Source organism: Petaurus breviceps, unplaced genomic scaffold (genome assembly GCF_028583685.1).
Source record: "Petaurus breviceps papuanus isolate PSGF00001 unplaced genomic scaffold, PetGlider_PUasm1.0 90062, whole genome shotgun sequence".
Taxonomy (NCBI): Eukaryota; Metazoa; Chordata; class Mammalia; order Diprotodontia; family Petauridae; genus Petaurus; species Petaurus breviceps.
Window position 1 is genome coordinate 53629 of NW_027187171.1, and position 22531 is coordinate 76159.

Sequence of the window (22531 nt, forward strand, 5' to 3'; positions counted from 1 at the left end):
GCCGTTATAAGAAAGTGGGTTGATTTAATGCTGCCACTTGTTATGCGAGGTAACCAAAGAGGTCTGATAGTCTGGGATTCAGCCAGCACTCACCGCACTAAAGAAATGAAGAACTTCCTTGCAGAGAGAAGAATAGATCAAGTAATGATTCCTGCAGGAATGACTGCCTATCTCCAGACCCTTGATATTGCAATAAAGAAGCCATTCAAGGACCATTTGCGCATGGAAGTCAATGACTACATTGAAAATAGAATGGAAAGAAATCAGTGTGGAAACTTTGTGAAGCCCTGTCTGCAAGAAGTCGTGACTTGGGTGAAGAAGTCATGGGATAAAATTACTGACAGCTGTGTCACCAAGGCACTACGAGCAGGTTACCTGGACAAGACATATTCATTTAAAGAGAGCTATATTGCTGGACATGACAAATTGGGTCCACTTCTTCTGAAGGAAATGGAGGAGCAAGACATCCAGGACGGAATTCAGGGTATGGACACTTATGACGATGTTGTTGAAGAAGATGACATGATCATTATTGAATAAAGGTACATTTTTTTGTTCACATTTACCTGTTTATTAAAATTGCTGTCAATGTTCATTAAAATAAGCCCTCCCCTGAAAATAAGCCCTCTGGTGTTTTTCTGTCCAAAAAAATTAATAAGACAGTGTCTTATTATCGGGGAAACACAGTATAATTATATGTAGGCGTGTGTGATATGGGATTCTTTTTTCTGTAATTGTATTAATTTAGTTATTCTCAGCTTGCAGCTTATTACTTTCCACTCTCCTTAAAGGAAGCCTCAAAAGATTCTTCTGCAGCTTATCTTCACTCATGAGTTGATCACAGCAGTTCAAGAGATTTTTAGCCACTCTCATTTGGACTATTATAATAGCCTCCTTGGTTTTGGTCTCTCCTCTCCCAATCATCCACCACACCACTGCTTAAGTAATCTTCCCAAAACATATCTGACTATTTTACTTCTACTCTGAAGTAAGTATTCATATGTCTTTAAGATAAAATGTACCCTCCTCAGCATGGCATTTAAGGGTTCTCACAGTTTGGCTCCAATTAACTTTTCCAACCTTACTTCACAGTACTCACTTTTACATACTGTACATTCCAGCTAATCTGGAATATTGACTGGTCTTTGAAGTTAGCACTCTCCCTCCTCTGTGCATCGGCACAATCTGTCCCTCAGGCCTAAAATGTCCTCCCTCTTTGCACAGATTGGCTCAGAATGAATGTAAATAACAATTATTTCTGTTTTGGTCAGAAAACTTGAGGCTCTTTCCCTCCCAGATCTATTTTTTGTTTTAAAGAGGCCATTCTTTGCCTCATTTTTAAAGCTTTAATCACCAAATGGGTGCTGCCTCAATCAAACTGAGACCTGTTAGAGACCTTAGCTTGAAAAGGTCAAGGGCCCCTACTTTATCTTGGGCCATGTCCAGTTATATTGATCCATTTCTGGCCACTGGACCCAGATGGCTCTGGAGGAGAAAGTGAGGCTGGTGACTTTGCACAGCTCTCCCTCACTTAAGTCCAATTCAATTTTATGTCATGGCATCACCTCCCTGATGTCATGTCATGCTCTTCCAGAACAAAGGACAAAAAGCAGCAGCAGCCCTTTTCCATCAAGAGAGGTCACCTTAGGAAATCTAGTCCTACCAAATGTTAATGCCCCTCTACTTCCTCCAATTGCTTTGAAATCAGTTTTTATAATTTAAAATTGTTTTTTAAAAACCATTTTTAACTTTTAAAAACTTAAAATAATTTCTCCATTATTCCTTCTAATTTCTGCTATCTTAACTTGTTTATTTTCATTTGTAATGCATTAATTCCAATTCCATTTTTCATAAGTCTAAAAGGGGACTGGCCAATGGGAAACTCACTCTGAGGACTAGGACCCCATTGGTGGGTACCTTGCTACACTCAGAAACCCACATCTGTTCCCAAAGGCTAGTGATATGTGACTCTCCTTATTAGTGCAGATCAATGGCTTGTGCTTGAGGGGAGTGGTATGTAGTTGCTGAGATGTCTTTTTTGAGGCCTCTTTGAGTTCTGTAATCTCTTTGGGAGCTTTTGGCTTTCAGCTTTGAGAGAGAACATGGAAGATGCCAACTCTGCTTCAGGTTGCTAAAGGAAACAACTTCTGGGAAAAACTCTGGGAAAAAGCTAACATGAGAGGAGCTGGCAAGCTTCATTATGTCCCTATCCTGTTTGCTAGAGACTTTGGGAAACTTGCCCTTGGGTGAGATGTGGGACTGTCTTGGTGAAGCTAAGTTACCTTACTCCTAATGGGAGAGCTCCTTCACTCTGTATTGTCTAGTATATATTCTTCTCTGTATCCTTTCTCTGATTTCTGTTTTGTTATGATTTGAATAACAGGTTTCTTATCGTATTTCTTTCTGTATTTCATTGTGGAACTAGTATTCAGTGAGAAAGGAGTCAAGCCTAGCATATAAAACTTGGACTCCTCTTTTCTCCAGTAATAAAACAAAGAAGTTAGCTTGAATCTGAAAATCACATCCTCTAGGCTAATAATATTTATGAGAGCAGATATAATAATAGCCCAGTAACTCCTCTCTTTGAGGAGGGCAGATGGTTAGCATCCACATTCTGCTTCCCCTCCTGGCAGAAATTTAAAGTCTCTCTAGAAGGGGTGGGTGGGAGGGAAGAAGAGCCTAGAGACTTCCCTTTGAGCCACTCAATAATACCCTCAGGTTAAAAGATAGGGGTGTGTGTGTGTATGTGAACAGCCTTCTACACACTCATAAATACATAAATATTCATTCTTATTTTGCTGACTTTAATTTGGGTTATTTAATCTTTCCATATTCCTTAACATTTGCCACAGCTGCATTTTTAATAGTATTAGTGATGATGCTTCTGCTCAGGCCCCAGCCCCAAGATTATGTATCTGGAAGCCTCCCAATCTCTCAGTAGGTCCCTGCCCTGTGAGAAAATTTTCCCTTGTTGCAGAAAACATGCCATTATCAGAAAAGATACAGGGATACTGGCCGAAGGATTTCTGTCCCTGGCCAGCCCAAGGACTCTCCCTCATGCCAGATCCCCAAGGATGCCTCTGACAACTAAACAAAAACTGTCTTTTCTCCCTCTGTGTATGGTATCAAAAAAGTTATGTATGTAGACTCGTATTTTCCCACCCACAAATTATAGGCACCTGCTCTCAACCTGGACCCCTGACATGTCCCTTGAAGTCCCTAGATTACCTAATTAACATCTGTGGTATCTTTCCTTGTCCCTTTTGCCACCATCCTCACTAGCTTGCCCTTTCCCGCTTCTATTGACATCACAATAAACTTGTCCCATTTGACTAAGAGAAAGTTTGAGTGTGTGAATCTGTCCCAGGAGACAGTGCCTCAGCATTCTCTGAGTCCCTGCACCCCAAACCTCTTCCCAAGTGTAATAACACCTCTGCTTTTAGGTGGGGTACAAGGCTTCATGAGAAACCTAGTTCTTCTACCTTCGTCCTGTTGTACCCAGAAAACTAGAGCAAGACCCAAGTAACAATTTAGAATTGGACCCTTTGTTATACATCACCCCACTGTCCCAGGTCATACAGCAGCCATCTTAGGTAAAGCCTCAGCTTTTAAAGGGATGCCACTGGGCCACGGGTTAGGTATTACATAAGTAGAAACTTGTAGAGACCAAAAACAGTGATTGGTCAGTACACACCTAGAAATCCTCCCCCATCAGATCTCCCCCCTTCCCCCAGTGCCAAGTCTTCCTGACCAGGAAGCCCTCCCACCTCTGTGGGGCTGACTGGGGAAGGGCAGAGATCTGATGGGGGAGGATGGAATTGATCTGGCAGTCTGCTCACTTCCCTGAAGGAGAGCTGAGGTTGGGGGATGGGAAAGCCTGGCACAACAGTCCTTATCCTAAAAGATAAAGATGCCCACTGCTTGCTCCTCTGCCTGGGTGGACTAGTCTGCCTAGGGATGGACTGACTTTCAAAGCAATTGAACTTCAATTTCAATTTCAATTCAATACTTTGGCATACTGCCGTTCCACTATTCCCAGAACAATCAAAGGAAGGATTACAGAACAATTAATTTTGAACTGGAAGAGACCATCTAGTTCATAGGAGACACGAGTTCGAACCCCAGTTTTCACCCTTATTAGCTGTCATTCTAGTGAAGTCTCTGTGTATGCTTGTGTCTCCCTCTGGAAGAAGTCAATCAGCCCATAGCTAACACTTATCAGTTACCGTGCTAATTCATGACTTGCCAAGGACACAATGTCGCCAAACCATTTGAAACAGGCAAAACTGAAAGCTTAGAAAGTTGACAAGGGAAATCCCATTCTCATTGAAATCTCATAGACTATCTCATTTGGCTGTTAACAGTATACATTTCATCACGGCAGAATGTTAGGATTGTAAGGGACTCTGGATAGTTTAGTCTAACTCCCTCATTTCGGAAGGGAAGAAATAAAAAATCTTCTCACTCCAAATCTAGAGTTTTTTTCCTTTCCATGCTGCAAAAACAGCACCTATAAAACGTGGGCCTAGAATTTTCTGGGGTCGTAGTTCCTGGGAACAGAGGACTCAGGCCACGCCCCTCCGGGTGCGCGCGCAGCCAGGTTGCCCTCAGTCTCACGCTAGTGGAGTGTGGTAAGTCTTGTGGTGAAGGGGGAGGAGGGGGACGCAACCAACAGGTGACCAGGGCCCGGCGGCTCGGAGTTGCTGCAGAGGTTTGAGAATCGCTGGTGGCGCGCTCTCGGGCTGGGGGAGGGGTGCAGTATCGGCGGGGAAAGCCCCGGAACGCCTGAGACCGAAACTCGAGGCAAATTCCGCCTAGTGATTTTTGCCCCAGCTTGCTTTCCGTACAACCCGTCTTCCAGGTGTTTTCCCAGGGCTGTTCTCAGGCTCCACCCGAGACCTCCTCTCACTGTGGCAAAGTGAGGTGCTGGCTAGGTGTGCTGGAGGAAAGGAAGAAAGAAAGGTAGAGGTCAGGAAGAAGAGCGAGGAGGGGGGTGGAGCTTCTCTCCTGCCCGTATGTGGGGAGGGACTTCTTGGCTCGCTCTGCCTCGCTTCTGGCTCGTTTCTGGCAGGTTCGCAGCCTCGGGGCTGGGGCTGTGTGACCCCCCGGGGCAAATTCGGCGCCGGGCTATGCCTGCTGTGCATTTTCCGTCTGCCTCTCGAGTGTCAGAAAAATGGGGCTTTCTTTCCCTTGAGGACTGAAATTTAACCTCACGTTGGTGTTTTCTTTGGCGGGTACCTTAATAACCTTAAACGGCTCCCAGACGTTTCCTCCGTTCCTGCCTTGTCCCGGTCCTCAGTAAACTGCAGTGGCTCCCTGTTGCCTCCTGGATCAAATATTAAGCCTTACGCTTGGCGTTTACAGCCTTTCACAGTCTGACCCTTTCCCGCTCGGACTGTGCTCGCTCATTCTCCCCCCCCCCCCCCAGATTAAGCTTCTTCCACATGGGGAATTTGCATAAGCTCAGGACACTGATATCTGTGTCTGAATCTGCTCTTACATTTTATTTGGAGGCAGCTAGGTGGCTCAGTGGATAGAGCTGACCCTGGAGTCTGGAAGACCTGAATTAAATGCTATCTTAGGCATGTTCGAGCTGTGTGACCCTGGGCAAGTCACTTAACCTCTGTTTGCCCTAATCCATTGGAGAAGGAAATGGCAAACCATTTCAGTATCTTTGCTCTTTGCTAAGAAAACCCCATGGGCCACATGTATGGTCCACAGAGTCAAACATGACTAAATAGCAACAATACACTCCATTCCCTACTCACACCACCCTGGTCTCCTTAGTGCTCCTCTTCCATACCATACTTCATATCCACCTTCTGCAGAAGACCTTTCCTGATACCCCTTAAGTTGCTAGGATCAATTCCATACTTACTTTGTTTGTACACAGTTTGTTTTCATGTTTGCCTCCTCCTTTAGAATGGGAGCCCCCAAAGAATAGAAACCGTTTTTGTACATCTTTATATTGCCTTTCTTTAAATTCCCAGTTCTTATAATGCCTGGCCCATAATCAACTCAACAAAATGTTTTGATGGACTGACTTACACGGTGCAAATTTCAGAACTAGATGCTGTTCTTAAAATAATTTAAAGATTGATTTTCTTTTTTCACACAGGGCTGTTTACTTGGAACACCCAATGATGTAGGTATTTCTGTTAAGAAAGGACTGCTTTCTCCAAAAACTAGCTTTCTTAGTTATTATTGGCAGCAATATTAGTATATTGGTATACTAATGCAGTTATTAAACAGAATAAATCTTTCTAGCAGTGTTGTCTCACACCGCTTCAAAAAACAAAAATTGGTTTAGTTTGATATCTTGTAAACAAATGCATTTTGTTTCAGTGATGGATTCACTGGTTCAGAACTGTTTGCTGCCCTTTTTGACAAATGTTTCAAATGACAATCAGCAGTGACAAAAATGACATTCATTGCATACTGTGTGCAAGATGTATCAGGTCCTATGACAAATTCATAGGAGAAAAAGATACAGTTAAATGCATTTATTTTTCATTTCTGAGTAGTTTGGATGTGGTAGGAAAGAGAACTTCTTTTCTTTCTGTTATGTGTATATTTCTATAGAGATAAAACAGTTTTAGTGTAAATAGCATTGAACTAAGACTCCAGAGATCTTTGTTTAAGAGCTGGTTCTGTTCCTTTTTTTGTATAACTTCAGGTAAGTCAGTTAATCTAAGTGAATTTCAGTTTCTTCAACTGTACAATGCAGATGATAGGCTTTTACCTATCATGTATCATAGGTTAAGGAAACTCTTCTGTAAATTAAAGAAATATATATAACTTAAAATTATATATATAAATAAATAAAATAAATATATAAATCAATATATATATATATACATAACACATATATATGTATAACTAGGAGTTACTGTATGTACTTGAGCCAATGCTGTGAGCTTAATACCTTCCTTAACAGCAGTATTCCACTGTTGGCTACAAGTTACTTTCTGGGCCATTTTTATGTCCACAATCACTTAATGATCTCTATAGTAATAATAATAATAATGATAGTTGATTTATATAATACTTATTGCATACCAGACACTGTGCTGCCCTTTACAATTATATTCTCATTTGATCCTCACAACAACCTTGGGAGGTAGATACTATTTATACCCTCACATTACATTAATATTTTCATTTGAATTGAGGCAAACTGAGGTAGAGGTTGTAAGTGGCCCGCTGAAGGTCACATGGCTAGTAAATGTCTAAGGCAGGATTTGAATTCTTATCTTTCTACCTGCAGCCCAGGCTCTATCCGCTGTGCCACCCAGCTGTCCCCAAGACCTTTTGTAGGTAAGGTGGGGTGACTGAGAAATCTTGGTTCTACCAGCTAACTATGACATTATCTCTTGCCCACAGCAGACTTTGGGGTTGTATATAGATGACCAGCCTAAATCTGAAGAGAACTTGTTCTCGAGTGAGAAGGTGGATTTGAAATCAGTCCTATATGGAGAGATGCCAGCTCTGAATAATGTAATGGCCCTGTCTCTGAGGCTTCAACATGAACAAAATAGAGATGATTTGAAGGAACAGGTAACTACCTTACGAAGAAAAACATTTAAACATGAAGCATCTCGCCAGAGCTTCAGATGTTTTCAATACCCTGAGAAAGCTGGACCCCGTGAGGCTGTGGACCAGCTCAGGGAACTCTGCCTTCAGTGGCTGAGGCCAGAGATTCACACAAAGGAGCAGATCCTGGAGCTTCTGGTGTTGGAGCAATTCCTAAGCATCTTACCCAGTGAGATCAGGATTTGGGTGAAGTCACAGCATCCGGAGAACATTGAGGAGGTGGTCACCCTGGTGGAGGATTTGACCCAAATGCTTGAGGAGGAAGGTGAGAGCTGCAGAAATATAGAGGGAGGGAGCAAAGTCTCTTCAGGGTATGTGGGGAAAATAGACAACACAGAGGGGCCCTTGGAGAGGAGAATGTCTCTGGATGGATAGGGTTGAGGAAGCAGATATCATCGAGAGAGAGTATAAAGCAAAAAAAAAAAAAAGAGGGTTAGGATGGAGATTTGTGGTGCTACTTGCATGTGCCTTAGGTGGAAACTGAGCTTGATCTTGGTTCCAGGTCTCCTTACCTATTGTGCTGTTATCACAAGCTATTATTTGCTGTGTAATAAATAGAAAGTACTATGTTTTCTGGGAAGCAATTTTTTCAGTAAACTGATTGATTCTACATCGAATTGGAGGTGGAATGGTAAAATTAGTCCATGTATCTTGATTTTCAAACTGTCATTCTCTCCTTAATCAAGTCAACAAGCATTTATTCAGTACCAGGCATTTGGCTAACTGCTGGAGAAACAAAAGGAAGACAAAAACAAGAGGTCACTATCTAATTGGGGAGACAACTTGCAAACAACTATATACAAAAAGATATGTATAGAATGTATTGGAGATAATTTCACAGGGAAGGCACTAACATTAAAGGGGATTCTTACAGAAGGTGGGAATTTTAGGTGAGACTTGAAGGGAAGTCAGGGAAGTCTGAAGGTGGAGATGAGGAAGGAGAGCATTCCATTATGTGAAACAGTATGTGAAAATGCCGAGAGTTGGGAGATGCATAGTCTTGGGTGAGTAACAGCAAGAAGGCCAGAGTCACTGTGTTGTAGAGTATGTAGAGGGGAATAAAGTATCAGAACACTGCAAAGGTAGAAAAGATCTGGATTATGGAGGGTTTTAAAAGCAAAACAGAATTTAAAATTTTATCTTAGAGTTTCGAGGGAACCACTGGAGTTTATCAAATAGGAAGTGGGGGGGGTGACATGGTCAAACTGTACTTTAGGAAGATCAAATTGATAGCTGAATGAAAGATGGATTAAATGGGAAGAGAATAGAGGCAGGAAGACCAACCAGAAGGTTATTGCACTGGTGTAGGCCTTAGAAAGGCTATTTCAATAGAACAATCCTTAAAGACCTGCTGTCATCACAGGGACAAATCAGGCCACACGTGGCAGTACCATTTGCTTTGAATTTGTTATATCCTAGTCACTAGTTATTTTTCCATCCTTTTGTCTGTCTAGTGCTGATTTCTCAGGATACTTCTTCTTTCCAAGAGGGAAGCACCGAGAAGGCAGGAATATCTTCACTGTTACCAATAGCAAAATTTCAGGTGAGTTGAAATATTCTTTGACTTTCCTGCAGTACCATCTTGTGTCTCTGTGTGGATACTTTTCCATCTTTTTGCCTTATGGTTTTTCTTCCCAGGATAGGCTTGTCTGAAGATGCAAATCCCTATGGTTTCCTTTTTTTTCCAAATACAGTTTTATGGATATTATTTGTTTCCTACATCATTTATAGTTATTCCAAGAGAGCCATCTCATATTACAAATAGTATTTTTTGAAGAGAAAAAAAAAAGTAGCACAACTACTCAATGAATTGAAAAAGTCTGAAATCATGGTGTAACACCTGTGGACTTTCCACCTCCATGAAGGTTTGGGAGTGTTCTCTCATATGTCCTTATTTGAGTGATATTTGATCTTTATAATTTTCTTGCATTCACTTTTGATTTTTTTGGTATGTAGTGGTTCTTTCTGTTTTCATTGTTGTAATTATTATGTATATTGCTTTCTTGGTTCTGCTTATTTCACTGTGCATCAATTCATGTAGAACTTTCCATGCTTCTTTGTATTCATCATATATTTCACTTAACAATTTGTTTGGCTATTCCTGAATTGATTGGTATCTACTTGGTTTCCAATTTTTTGCTATCACAAGAAGTGCCACTAGAAATATTTTGGAGTATATCAGGATTCTCTTTATATTTATGGTTTCCTTGGGGGATAGCTCAATAATTATGGATCAAAGAATATGAACATTTTAGTCTGTTTGCATAATTCAGGATTGCTTTCTAAAATAGTTGTACCATTTAATAACGCCACCAACAGTGTATTAGTGTACCTGTCATTTCACAACCCCTTCAGCATTGACTGTTGCCATTTTTTTTTTGTCTCTGCCAATTGCAGATTGGGGGGTGAAACCTCAGAGTTGTTTGGGTTTGCATTTCTCTTATTAATGATTTGGCATATTTTCATGTGGTAGTGAATACTTAGTTCTTTTGAGCTGTCTGTTCCTATCTTTTGACCACTTATTTATTAAGAAATGGCTTTTAATCTTATATACTTATTGTTCATCAATAAACATTTATTAAGTTCCTACTATGTGCCAGATACTGTGCTAAGCACTGTTTATATACGTTGGATACCAAACTCTTATCAGAGAAATTTGATATAAAGATTTTTTTCCCCATTCAACCACTTCCATTTTTATCCTATATGCATTAATTTTATCTTTGCAGAAGCTTTCAGTTTCATGTAATCAAAGTTATATATTTTATCTTTTGTAAGGGCTGCTATCTCTTATATCTCCTACCCAGAACTGTGAGAGGTATATGATTGTTTCCTTTCTAATCTTTTAAAAGTATAATCCTTTACATTACGGTCAAATATCCATTCATAATGTGTTATGGAATGTGGCATAAGGTGTTGGCCTAAATCCAATTTCTGCCAGACTTTTTGGTTTTCTCAGCAGTTTTTGGAGTTTTTTTTTTTTAACTAAGTAATTTGTGTTTTCTACTATCAAAACACTGTTTTTGAGTTCTGTGGTTTCTGATTCTCTCTTTCTTAGTATGTTCCTTATTTATCTTTCTCTTATTTTTTTTAACAAATGCCAGATGGATTTGATTATTGCTGATTTTTATTTATTTATATTATATTTATATCATACATATATAAATTAATTTATATTCTAGATCTTTTGTTTTTCTAGATACATTTTGTAATTTTTTTTTTTATCAAATTCTATAGAGTGTCCCATTGGCAATTTGGTTGGTATAGCATTAAAAGTGTTAATTGACTTTAATAGAATTGGCATTTTTATTATATTGGCATAGCCTAGCCATGAGTCCTGAATATTCCTTTTGCTTTTTAAGTTGTTTCTTATTTCTTTAAGAAGCACTTTGTAACTGAATCTATACAAGTCTTTTGTGTGCTTTTCTAGGTTGATCCTCATATATTTTATGCATTTTGTAGTTATTTGTAATGGTATTTGCCTTTCAATTTTTGCTTCTTGGTTATCTGGCTAAACTTGCCAGTGAGTTTAGATTCTTCAAGGAAGAAGAGGCACCTGGAAATACTACCACAATTGGTTATTAGACTTGCAAGGAAACTTACAGGGGTGGGAATCACTGGATGGAGTGGGATACACATTCACTCACTCTCTCTTGCTTACGTAGTAATGGAGGGGCAGGGTCCTGCACAGGAGGACTGAGAACAATTATCCCCAACAAGTCATAAGGGGCTTTCTTCTCATGTCCTGTCAGCATCTGTGTTGTTGGAACCTGAGCATTTTATTCCCTTGCAGGGGCTTATCAGGAAGGGGCCAATGTCAGAGCTCCTGCTAGCAGATTTTTCAAATGATGTCAGTGTTCCTTCTGGGTCTCTTATTGCTAGGAGTGAGGACCCAGACCATTAGTCTAAGTCTTGTTACCTACTCACTTGGTTTTTATTATTATACCGAAGTGCTCTTGGTTTTTGAGGTTTTGTTTTTTTAGCCTGTGACTTTGCTGAAGCTTTTAATTGTCTCAGTATCTTTGCTGATTCCCTAAGATTTTTCAAGCACACCATCATATCATTAGCAAAGAGATTTTTTTTTAATCTCTTCCTATTTATTTTTATGGCTTTATTTTCTTTCTCTCATTGATGTTGCTAGCATTTCCTGAACTAAGTCAAATAATAGTGGAGAGAGTTGTCATCTTTGCTTCACTCCTGAAGCAAAAGTTTTACTGAAAAAAAGGTTTTAGTGTATCTCCATTGCATATGCTTGCTTTTGGTTTTAGATGGATGCTTTTTATGATATTAAAAAAAGTCCCTCTATACCTATACTTTTTAGGATTTTTAGCATAAAAGAATGCTATGCTTTATCAAAGTCTTTTTCTGAATCTATTAAAATGATCATATTTGATGTTTTAATTTTTAATATGATTGTTTATTATTGCATATTATGTTGATTGTTTTCCTAGTATTGAACTGTAATTTTTCTTCTCTGTTTTATCTTTCTCTGGCTTTGGTATTCCGACTATATTTATCTCATAAAAGAATTCTGCTTTCTTTTTTTCTAGAACACTTTCTGTAGTGCTTTCTTTCTCAATTTTTAAGAATAATTTGTGAAGTCTGGGTACTAAAAGTTCTTCAAAAGTTTGATGGAATTCTGTGGATCCATCAGGACTGAGAGTTTTTATCTTTCATAGTTCCTTGACAGATCTGAGAGAAATGATTATTAAATAACAAATTATTGTTATCCCTGACCTTTTTGAAACACCTAGACTATCTTATCTAGTTGGAGTTCTTACTTTACCCAGTTAGAAAACCTTATGAAGAATTTATATCATATTCCATCATATTCCACTCAGGCAGGTTTGGGAAATGGGGTCAATCCTTTGTACAGATTGCTCAAGGCTAGGGATGATTTGGAAGTAAATGACGTGATCAAAGTCATGTCCTCCCCAGCCCCTCATTAGAATAGATCCATTCTCACTACTTGTTAATCAATCAGAATCTATTGCCACCTTCAGGAACATCCACTCTTCCAAGGACATATACATTTTGAGTGGGTTCTATGAAGGGTCTTTGGCATTTGAGAGTGTCAGTAACTCCTTTTATTAATTATATGCTAGCAAGATTAATAAAATGATTACCCAGAAACTGTGTCTCTTGAACTTTTTATACATCACAGTTCTATTTCCTCCTCTGAGATTGGGTTATATAAGATCTTTTTATGATGATCTGATAATTTGGATAATTTTTATTGGTCCACTTCTTTCTTTTATTTTCAGTTTCCTTACCCCAATCTGTTCATCATACTTTATGATTATTCTTTTTATTTCTTCTATTTTTGTTGTGATTTCACTTTGCTCATTTACTATTTTATTGAGTTAATAACCCCCTTCTTTTTAATGACATTAGCTAAAGATTAATAAATTTTATTAGTATTTTCAAAGAACCAGATTTTATTTTTTATGGACTATATGTTTTTGTTTCTAGTTTATCTATTTCTCTTCTAATTTTTAATATTTCCTCTTTTGTGCTTATTTTAGGCCTGCATCATGAACTTCATTGTTCTTTGGAACACATTATTCCATTTTCCTTCTACATTTTCTGGTGGGTGCAGAATAGTTTTGTACTATTTGAATTTCCTTTTCTTTGATTTTGATAGCCTTTTGGCTTGTAGAACTTGTTTCTGAACTGAGTTGTTAAATATGTCTACTTTGTGTCTTGGAGTTTGCAGCTTTTTTGTTTCTTAGAGGGATCCATTAATTCTTTTAATTGGTATTTTATTTTCTGTGCTCAGAAGGGTGGTTTTCTTGTATTCTTGCATTATGGTGTTGAGGTTTTTTTGTCTTGTGGTCTTCTGGGAGACCTGTGATCCTTACACTGTTTGTATACATTTTATCTTTGAGATCAGTATGTTTTGCTTGGATAGTAAGCATATTATCTTTTAATGTTACTGGTTTTTTTGCTTCTCTTAGATTGTCCGCTTCTGTGTATTTGTATTCCCAATTAATTGTTCTCTCTTTTGTTTTCTTTGCTTACTTGACATCACAGATTTAAGTTTTGCTATTCTGCCCATTATTTTTGTTGAGCAAGTCATTAATTCTGCTTTCATAATTCTCATTTCTCTTTTAAACCACTCAGGAACAGTTTGCTGTAGTTCCATGTTCTCCTCAAATTCCCCAGGGTCCTTGGTCTCTTCAAATGTTGAATGGTTTCCCTTTGTTTTATAGTATTTATTCATCCTTCTGCTGTTAATGTTTTCTCTGTTGATTTATATGCTTATATTCGTGGTCTTTGAGTTTTCTTCTTCCTGAAATCTTTGGTAATATCAATGGGTTTTTTCTTCTCCTTATTTTCTTTTGTTGCTCACTTGTGGACTCACTCCCCTCTGATAGCGGTTTCCCTGGATGTTCATGTATCTTAGCTTCATCGCACACTGGACTGCATCTGTGCCCCCAAGTGACTTAGAAGTGGCTCAGCTAGTTACTGAGCTCTTTCCCTTAGGCTTAGTCAACTTCTCCCTTACTCCTCCATGCCACCTTTATGAATGTCTTGTCTCAGTGTCCTGTCCTGCTCCCTCTGTTCCTCACTACTCTGATCCAGCACCAGCACTCAAGAGTTACTGCGTGGTGCTGTAGGTTGATAGAAGTGATATAGGTCTCTGAGCCAGAAAGGGTTTTTCGGGGCATGAGGTTGATGTCTTTTTCTTACTTAAGCATGTGTCCTGCCCTTCCATTCTCCTTTTCTGCCGAGATCTTTTGCAACACAGAATGCTGGTGCTGTAGCAGTACTTATCTGTTGTAGTCTTGGCTGGTTCTGCAGCTTGGGGCACTGATATAGTACTGGCCATTTGGTCATTTCCTGAGCAAACTGCCTAAGCAAACTTCTGCAGCTTTTTTTTTTTTTAAATCTTCTTTTGGATTCTGGGTGCCCTAGACCATGGAAATTGATGAAGTTTCTTTATTTTTGGCATAAAGTTAATTTCTGTTTTGGTGAGATTCTGGATGTAGGAATCACAGAAAATTATCTTCATCTTGTTGATCATGTGATTTAAATGTTTCAAACTTCTAATGTCTTCTTCCATTAAATTGGACCTATGCCGAAGATGATGGACCCTATAGGGAATATTACCTTATTTTGCTGTGTCTTCTCTTCTCTACCTAACTTTCATTTATATCTATTATGTGTTTATTGTAGTGGCAGTGACTCTGATGGATATAAAAGAAATATAAATACAATACTTGGAATAAAAAAATTATAGCCTTATTGTAATGAGAATACCACAAATAGGAAAAAAGGAAAATAAGTAAAAAAAGTACATAACTAAATACCATAGTGCATGATCTAGAAAGGAAGTGCTATCAGTTAAAGGAGAGATCAAGAGTGGTTTGCAATATAGGAAGTAGATTACGAAAAAATGATTTTATTTTACCAGAAAGGATAAGGAAATAGATTTTAAGTTAAAAGAATAGAACAAACACAGAGAAGATAAGGTTCTTGTTATCTGTAATAACCAGTGTGAATATACTTTCCTGTCTAGAGTAGAAGATTTATGTTAAATAATGGGAGCTAGGTTTGAAGAGAATATTGAATACTGGCTTGAGCAGTTTGAATTTTTATTCAGGGGCCAGTGGATAGTGTTTTACATTTTTTGGGGAAGACATTTGAAGGAGTGAAAGGGTAGAGAACGGTCAACTCTAGGATTTCTAACTTTTCAAACTAGAAGAATGGTATTATATGTTGTAATTATGGTATGTCTATAGGCTGACTATAGAGCTATGTCAGACTGTTAGGAATAGATTGGTTTGCTTATCCCCATTTCTGGACCATGTCCCTCCCATGTTCTGAATTTACTTTCTCTTGAATGGGAGAGTGAATTGGGAACCCCCCTGCCTCAGGAAGCCTCAGTTCAGCATTGATGCTGTCAGCCTTCCACTTACATTGTGTATCACGATGAAAAGATTTTTCTTAGGCCTCTACACTCTTTAGACAGTTACTCTCCACCAATTTTACATATTGCTAGCTCTTTTGAAAAGAAGAAATCTTTTTTTTTAAACTATGAAAATAGGGAACAGGTAAGAAAATCCATTGGTCTTAGTGTGGTAGTTACCCAAATTCAGCTGCTTAGAGTGAAAATTACTCCAAACAATATTCTTGGAAATGTAACTTTAACTTACCTGGTAGTATTCAACCTGCTTTCTGAAGAAAGAAGAGGTACCTAGTAACTTATCAGTCATTGCAATTTCCAAGAAATTTTTCAACTTGTTTTTATGGATTAGGCAATGACTGGAAGCAAGTGAAGAATAGTTTCCCCACCCCTTACCCCCACCCCTTTCCCTTTGAAATCCCTGAGTTATGTGAGCAATGTTAGAGTTTCCATATGGAAAGCACTTTGCAAACTTTAAAGCACTGTATATAAATATGAGCTAGACAGCTTGAGTGCTCCATAGTTTCCTTAAAAGATCAGGGAAAAGGGAAGAAAATTCCCTAATGCTTTGGGTGGACCCTTTGTGATGAGCTTATGTGAGGACATAGACAATAGCCCAGTATGGATGGATTGTGATATACATTGTTAGAGGGAACATCCAAATAGATGAGATTCCAGAACCATTTGAGTACTATTGTAATTACAATTATTATCATGAGGATTTTCTTTTTTTCCCCAAAGATTCATTTGGTTGTGGACAAGGCAGATGGTTGAACATTAGACTAGCTAGATGCTTTCTGCAGAAAATAGCTGATTGAAACATTTTCATGTAGATATTTTAAAATATTACAATAACTAATCCAGTTCTATCGTTGAAGAAACTTTGAGTCAGATAATCATTTGTTGGTAAGAATTACCAGTATCTCTTCATCCTACTGAGTTATGAATTAAAATGATCAGTTCACATTTCTGTTGCCCAGTCTCAGGTTTTGGTGTTCTATCAGTGTGTAACCAAAACAGGTTCTGAATAGCAGCCTTAGTATCTTGTTTCTAGTTGACTTTGACTCTTCTATATACTTTTACCCCTTCAAATACCTTCCCAAAAAAACTTAAAACTCTATCAGAATTCCTCTGAGGTTGAGCTTCTCTAGTCTTCTATTCCTGGATGCCCATGCTATATGTATTTTTATTCCTCTGGATAATCAGTTTCTCTGGTCTTCTTACCTTGAACAATAATTTTTGCTTGTCCTTCTCGAACATTCTTCCAACCTTAATCACATTGTCCTTCGTTGGTTGGTCAGAATCAATCCTCCAACATCAAAAATGACCACCTGTCAGATTTTATACTGTAGTCTTAAACACCATACGTGGTTCCCATTTTTAGAACACACTTGTTTCTGTGTCTTCAGTCTGGTCCAAATGCCAGATTGTGGAGCCCCATCTATTTAGCTAGACTTATAACCTTCCTGATCAAATGAGATGATATTTGTAAAGCACTTACCATAGTGTCTGGCACATAGTAGGTGCTGTGCTCATTTCCTTCTCTTCCTTTTTCTTCCTTCCTCCTTCCCTCTTCTGCAGTTCACAAGGTTTTATAACTCCCTGATGACCTCCATGTGTTCCTTCCATGTATAGAATGCAAACCTCTGTCATTCCTGCTGGACCATCTTGGCCATCCTCCTTCCTAGTCTATCTCAACCTTCCTCAGTTTATGACCTAGGCATCATAGTATGTAAATATGAATGGAAAATCAAAACCTAAATAATGGGTATCAAATATTAAAACTTTACATTTTAGTCAAGCTGGCCTTTTGTTTTGTTACTTTTATTAAATTCCATCTCCAGCCTGCATATCCTTTTACAGGCTGTTCTCCATCACTGAAATATTCTCATTTACCAGTTACAGTTTCCAGAAATCTGTAGATTCATTCAAATTTCAGCTCGAATCTACTTCGTATAATATGCTTTCACTGGTCTCTCTAATTGTTAGTACTCTCCACACTCATCCCCCCATTAGTTACTTCTTATTTTTTCTTGCATATGTTTTACATTTATTATCTCTATTTTTTTTTAAATTCCCAAATAAATTCCTGCAGGGCAGGGATAGTGTTTTTCCTATGTTTGTATCCTTTCCCCCTAGCAGAGTGTTGGCACTTAATAGGTGTTAATAAACACATGATGAGAATATTTTTCTAATTAGAAAGTGGCTGAGACATATTTTTATTAAAAAATGAACAAATGAATAATCTTTCATAGTTGAGTATAATTGCTATATTGTATTCGATTGGAAATTAATATTTGAAGTATGGCTGATATGTCTTATCGTATCATAAAATTATATGATTGGTATTAACCAAATATATCTTATGAAGAGTTTTGTTGAACTTAGGGAATTTTAGAAGAAAAGCATGAATTAATTTTTCACCAAGTTGATAGCATGGTCTACTATGGTACACCTAAAAATCCTTCAGCAAAACAAGCAGTAATGCTAATTGTGAAAAGTAGGTTCCTATTGGTTAACAGGGTTCATTGGTTTTAAAAAAAAAATTCCAAATTCCTTAAAAGTATAGGCTGTCACATTCTTCTTTCATGTTTGCCATAAAGGGTTAAATAAAATTATGTACATTATAGGTAGACAGATAATTCTGGATCAGTCTGTAGGCTAAAATGTCTGTTACTTATTATGTCCCCTATTCATTTCTTTACTGCTATCAGCTTCTTTGACTAGTATTGTAAGGAAGCTTATACCAAGCAAGCAGAAATGTGTTTGCTCTTTCAGGAAACTATCACATTCCAGGATGTGGCTCCAGACTTCACTTGGGAAGAGTGGGCACAATTGGACGCTGGTCAACAGGACCTCTGTAGGGATGTGCTGATGGAAAACTATAGCAACTTGGCCTTTATTGGTAAATCTTTCCCTTGTGACTCCCAATTTTCACTTTGGGATGTTTTTGCTTCATCAATTATTAAAACCTATATGATATCAAAAGTATAAGTACTCAATTTTGTGTTAGTATATAGAAACCAGAAATTTTTAGTTCATTTTGGGTCAGTCCACAGGATTTTTCTCTTCATTCTTTCCTTGCTAAAGATCTTTATCTTGTAAAACTAAAAATGGAGCAACTTCCCTTCTGAATTGCTTTCCCTGATAATATCCTTTCCCAATCATCTGTTTCCCTCTAGCCAAGATTTTTTGCCAGAATCCTAGTACAGATACCTCCAGGAGTCGGAGATTTGTCCTCTCCTGTGAATAAGGACTTAAGTGTTTTTCTGAACTGAAATCAACTCTGTGTCCAACTTTTAAAAATGCATTACTGGATATGCTTCTAAAATCTTTTGAAGTACCCTTTGAGTCTCCTTAGCAAATTTTCTCTTCCATAACTATTTGGATCATATTCTGAAATGATTCCTTCTCTTGTGTGAATGTTCATTTTGTTTTTCTTTTCCATGTATAGGACTTCCAGTTTCTAAATCAGATGTGATCTCCGAATTGGAGCATGGAGAAGTGCCATGGTTGCTGAGGAGTGAACCCCCAAGAGGCACCTGTCCATGTAAGTGAGTGAAAAGCTATCAAATGGGATTTAATAACCAGCTTCTGCTCAGATGGTAAGTCAGGGAGGAAACATTTTAAAAATGTTACTCCAGCAACCCCTCCTCATAAATCTCCAGATTTTTAGAAAAGGGGTGAAGCCAACTGGTTTGAGGTGCTGCATATATTTTCTTTATCAGCATTTGAGGCCCAGTGCCTCAAATCCCTCAACATTCCTTCCTAGGATCATAGGTTTAGAGCTGTCAGGGATCTTAAAGGCCAGCTCTAGCTATCTCATTTCACAGATGAGGACACTGATGGTCAGAAGTGAAGTGACTTTATTTTGGTCATTTTCCTTTCCTTAAATTCTGAAACCTGTATTATATTATGAAAGCTGCATTTAAAAGTCATCACTGATTTGTCCTATTTCAGTACAAGGGTCACCTTGAGAAGAATCACAGAATATTTACTTCAGCTCATGCTTGAACAGGAATCCCTTCTATAACATAACCACTGCCTATAATCCAGCCTTGCTTGAATGTTTTTCATGAAGAAGAACATGAAACCTCCTGAGTCAGCCCATTTTATTTTTAGTTACAGAATTATGATTAGTTTATAGGTAAAGTGTAAGGGTATTGTTGTATTATGACTAGATGAGATTAATATAACTTAATCTGACAGTTGTATGAAAAGTACAGTATAATAGAGTCCAAGGGTGAAGTTTTCTGTGTTTGTAAGTTCTGGGTAGTTTTCTTGTATTATTTCTTGCATTATGGTATTCAAGTTTTTCTGCTTGTATTCTTGGATACCTATAATTCTTAAGTTATTTCTTCTCATCCTGTCTTCCAGATCGTTGTGTTTTGCTTCTATGCAGAATCATGTCTTTTTTGCTTCTCTTCTTCCAGATCATTCTTTACTTCTTCATATGTGCATTTCTAATTAGTTATTCTCATTTTTGTTCCTTTAGTAAAACGCCACCGTAGAGTCAAGTTTTTCTCTTGTGTTATTAATATCTTCCTTGCTGGCTTATCTGCTTATCCTCAAGGTCTTTAATTAGAGTTTTCTTCCTGAGATTTTTGGTAATTTCAGTCTTTTTTTCCCTTATCACTTACTTTTTGACTTCTCTTCCTTTGATTGTGCTTTCCTTGAAGGCTGGACCTAACAGCTGTGTCAGCCTCCCTCACTGCATAATTCACCATTTTATGGCTTCAGTCTCTGCCCCAAGTGACTGCTGGGAGGATAGGACTGACTCCAGATGGATGCGAGGCTCTTTCCCTTAGTCTTTGTGGAGTGATACACAGCCATACACTTGTTCTGCCCCAGTACTCTGTGTTTCTCAGTTATCTGGCTGAACTCTATTGAGATTTAGAGTGTTGTCTCACTGCTGTCCCAGCCCAAGCAAAATCATGTCTTTTTGTTTTCCTGGATATGATGATAAAACTTGTAATATATACCTCACAGTGAGGAAAAAGTACTCTTTTTCTGTTAAATGGGCTGTAGCATATTAGTTATTTCAAGAGATATTTTTCCCATTATTACCACTACATCAGTTTTCTCTCTTTTAACTAAGGAGACATTTATATTTTAAAATTTCTTTCAGACAAGGACATTGAGCCTGAAGCCAAAGAGTCAGATCCAAAATGGGAATGTTCTGTGGCAGAATCACCTCAAGAGATAGTAATGGAAAGCGCTACAGAGCCTAGTTCCTTGGACCCTGAAATGGGCAATGAAACCTTTGAATGTCAGGACTCACTGGAGAGACAGCAGGACCACCAGGAAGCACATTTGAAACAAGTAACAACCACACATGAAGAAACTGTAAATAAAGCAAGAGACTCGGAAATTAATCAGTTTGGGGGATGTTTAGTTCTAAGGTCAACCCTAATTACACAACAGAGAGTAAACAGTCTCTGTGACAATGATGTGCATGGAAAGACCTTCAGTGATAATTCAAAACCAAATAAATGTCAAAGAATCTACATAGGGAAGTATAGGTTGAAGTATAAAGAACTTGGAAAAGCCTTCAGTCAGATTTCACAGCCTAATGTGCATCGTGCTCATGATTCTGGAGAGAAGTTCCATAAATATAATGAATGTGGGAAAGACTATGAAAAGTGGGAAAACCTTACTGAACATCAGAGAATTCTTTCTAGAGAGAAACCTTATAAATGTAATAAGTGTGGGAAGACTTTCATCCACATTTCACAACTTAATCTTCATTATGCTAATCATTCTGGAGAGAAATTCCATAAGTGTAGTGAATGTGGGAAAACCTATGACAAACAGGCAAACCTTATTGAACATCAGCAAATTCATTTTGGTGAGAAACCTTATAAATGTAATGAATGTGGCAAAGCCTTCACCAAGATGGCACACCTTACTCAACATCAGTTTACTCATAGTGGAGATAAATTATTTAAGTGTTATGAATGTGGAAATGCCTTCATTCAGAGTTCACAGCTTAATATACATCAAATAATTCATTTTGGAAAGAAATTCTACACATGTAACCATTGTGGGAAAATCTTTACCTTGAGAACAAACCTTTCTCAACATCTGAAAATTCATTCTGGAGAGAAGTCCCATAAATGTAATGAATGTGGGAAAGCCTTTTCACTAAAAACCAACCTTTCTCGACATCAGAAAATTCATTCTATAGAGAAATTCTATAAGTGTAATGACTGTGGGAAGGTCTTCACTATGAAGACACAACTTTCTCAACATCGAGTAAGTCATCTTGGAGAAGAATTCTTTAAACTTAAGAGCTGTAGAAAAGTTAACTCCCGGGAGCCAAACCTTTCTCAACATCGAAAAATTCATTCTGGTGAGAAATATAAATGTAATGATTGTGGGATAGTCTTTACCCAGAAGGCTTACTTGACTGAACATGAGAAAATTCATTCTGGAGAGAAACCCTATATGTGTAATGATTGTGGGAATGCCTTTACCTATAGGGCAAGCCTTATTCAACATCAGAGAATTCATTCTGGAGAGAAACCCTATATCTGTAATGTTTGTGGGAAAGCTTTTAACCTGAAGATGAATCTTTCTAGGCATCAGAAAATTCATTTTGTAGAGAAATCTTATAAATGTAATGAATGTGAGCAAGTCTTCACTAAGAGGACATGCCTTACTAAACATCAGAGAATTCATTCTAGAGAGAAATCCTATAAATGTACTGAATGTGGGAAAGCATTTAGTGGGAGAACTCACTTTACTCAACATCAGTGTGGTGGGGCAAAACCATTTAAATGTAAGGAATGTGGAAAATCCTTTGCCCAGCAGAAAAGATTTGCTAGACATCAGAAAATTCATTCTGGAAAGAAATCTTGTAAATATAATGAATGTGGGAAAATCTTCACCCCGGGGACAAGCCTTAATCAACAACAGAGAATTCATTCTGGAGAGAAATCCTATACATGTATTGAATGCGGGAGAGCTTTTAGCAGGAAGACACAACTTATTCAACATCAACTTAGTTATAATGGAGTCAAATCACTT

General features: G+C 38.0%; 1 protein-coding gene across 1 annotated transcript in view; it reads left to right on the forward strand.

The window, feature by feature from the left end:
* The window catches only part of LOC138176649 (zinc finger protein 665-like), an 82211-nt gene that overhangs the window by 51631 nt on the left and 8049 nt on the right, over positions 1-22531 (forward strand). The window contains 3 exon segments of the mRNA XM_069107430.1: positions 18281-18407; positions 18957-19052; positions 20631-22531. Coding sequence (XP_068963531.1) covers positions 18281-18407; positions 18957-19052; positions 20631-22531 — 2124 coding nt within the window.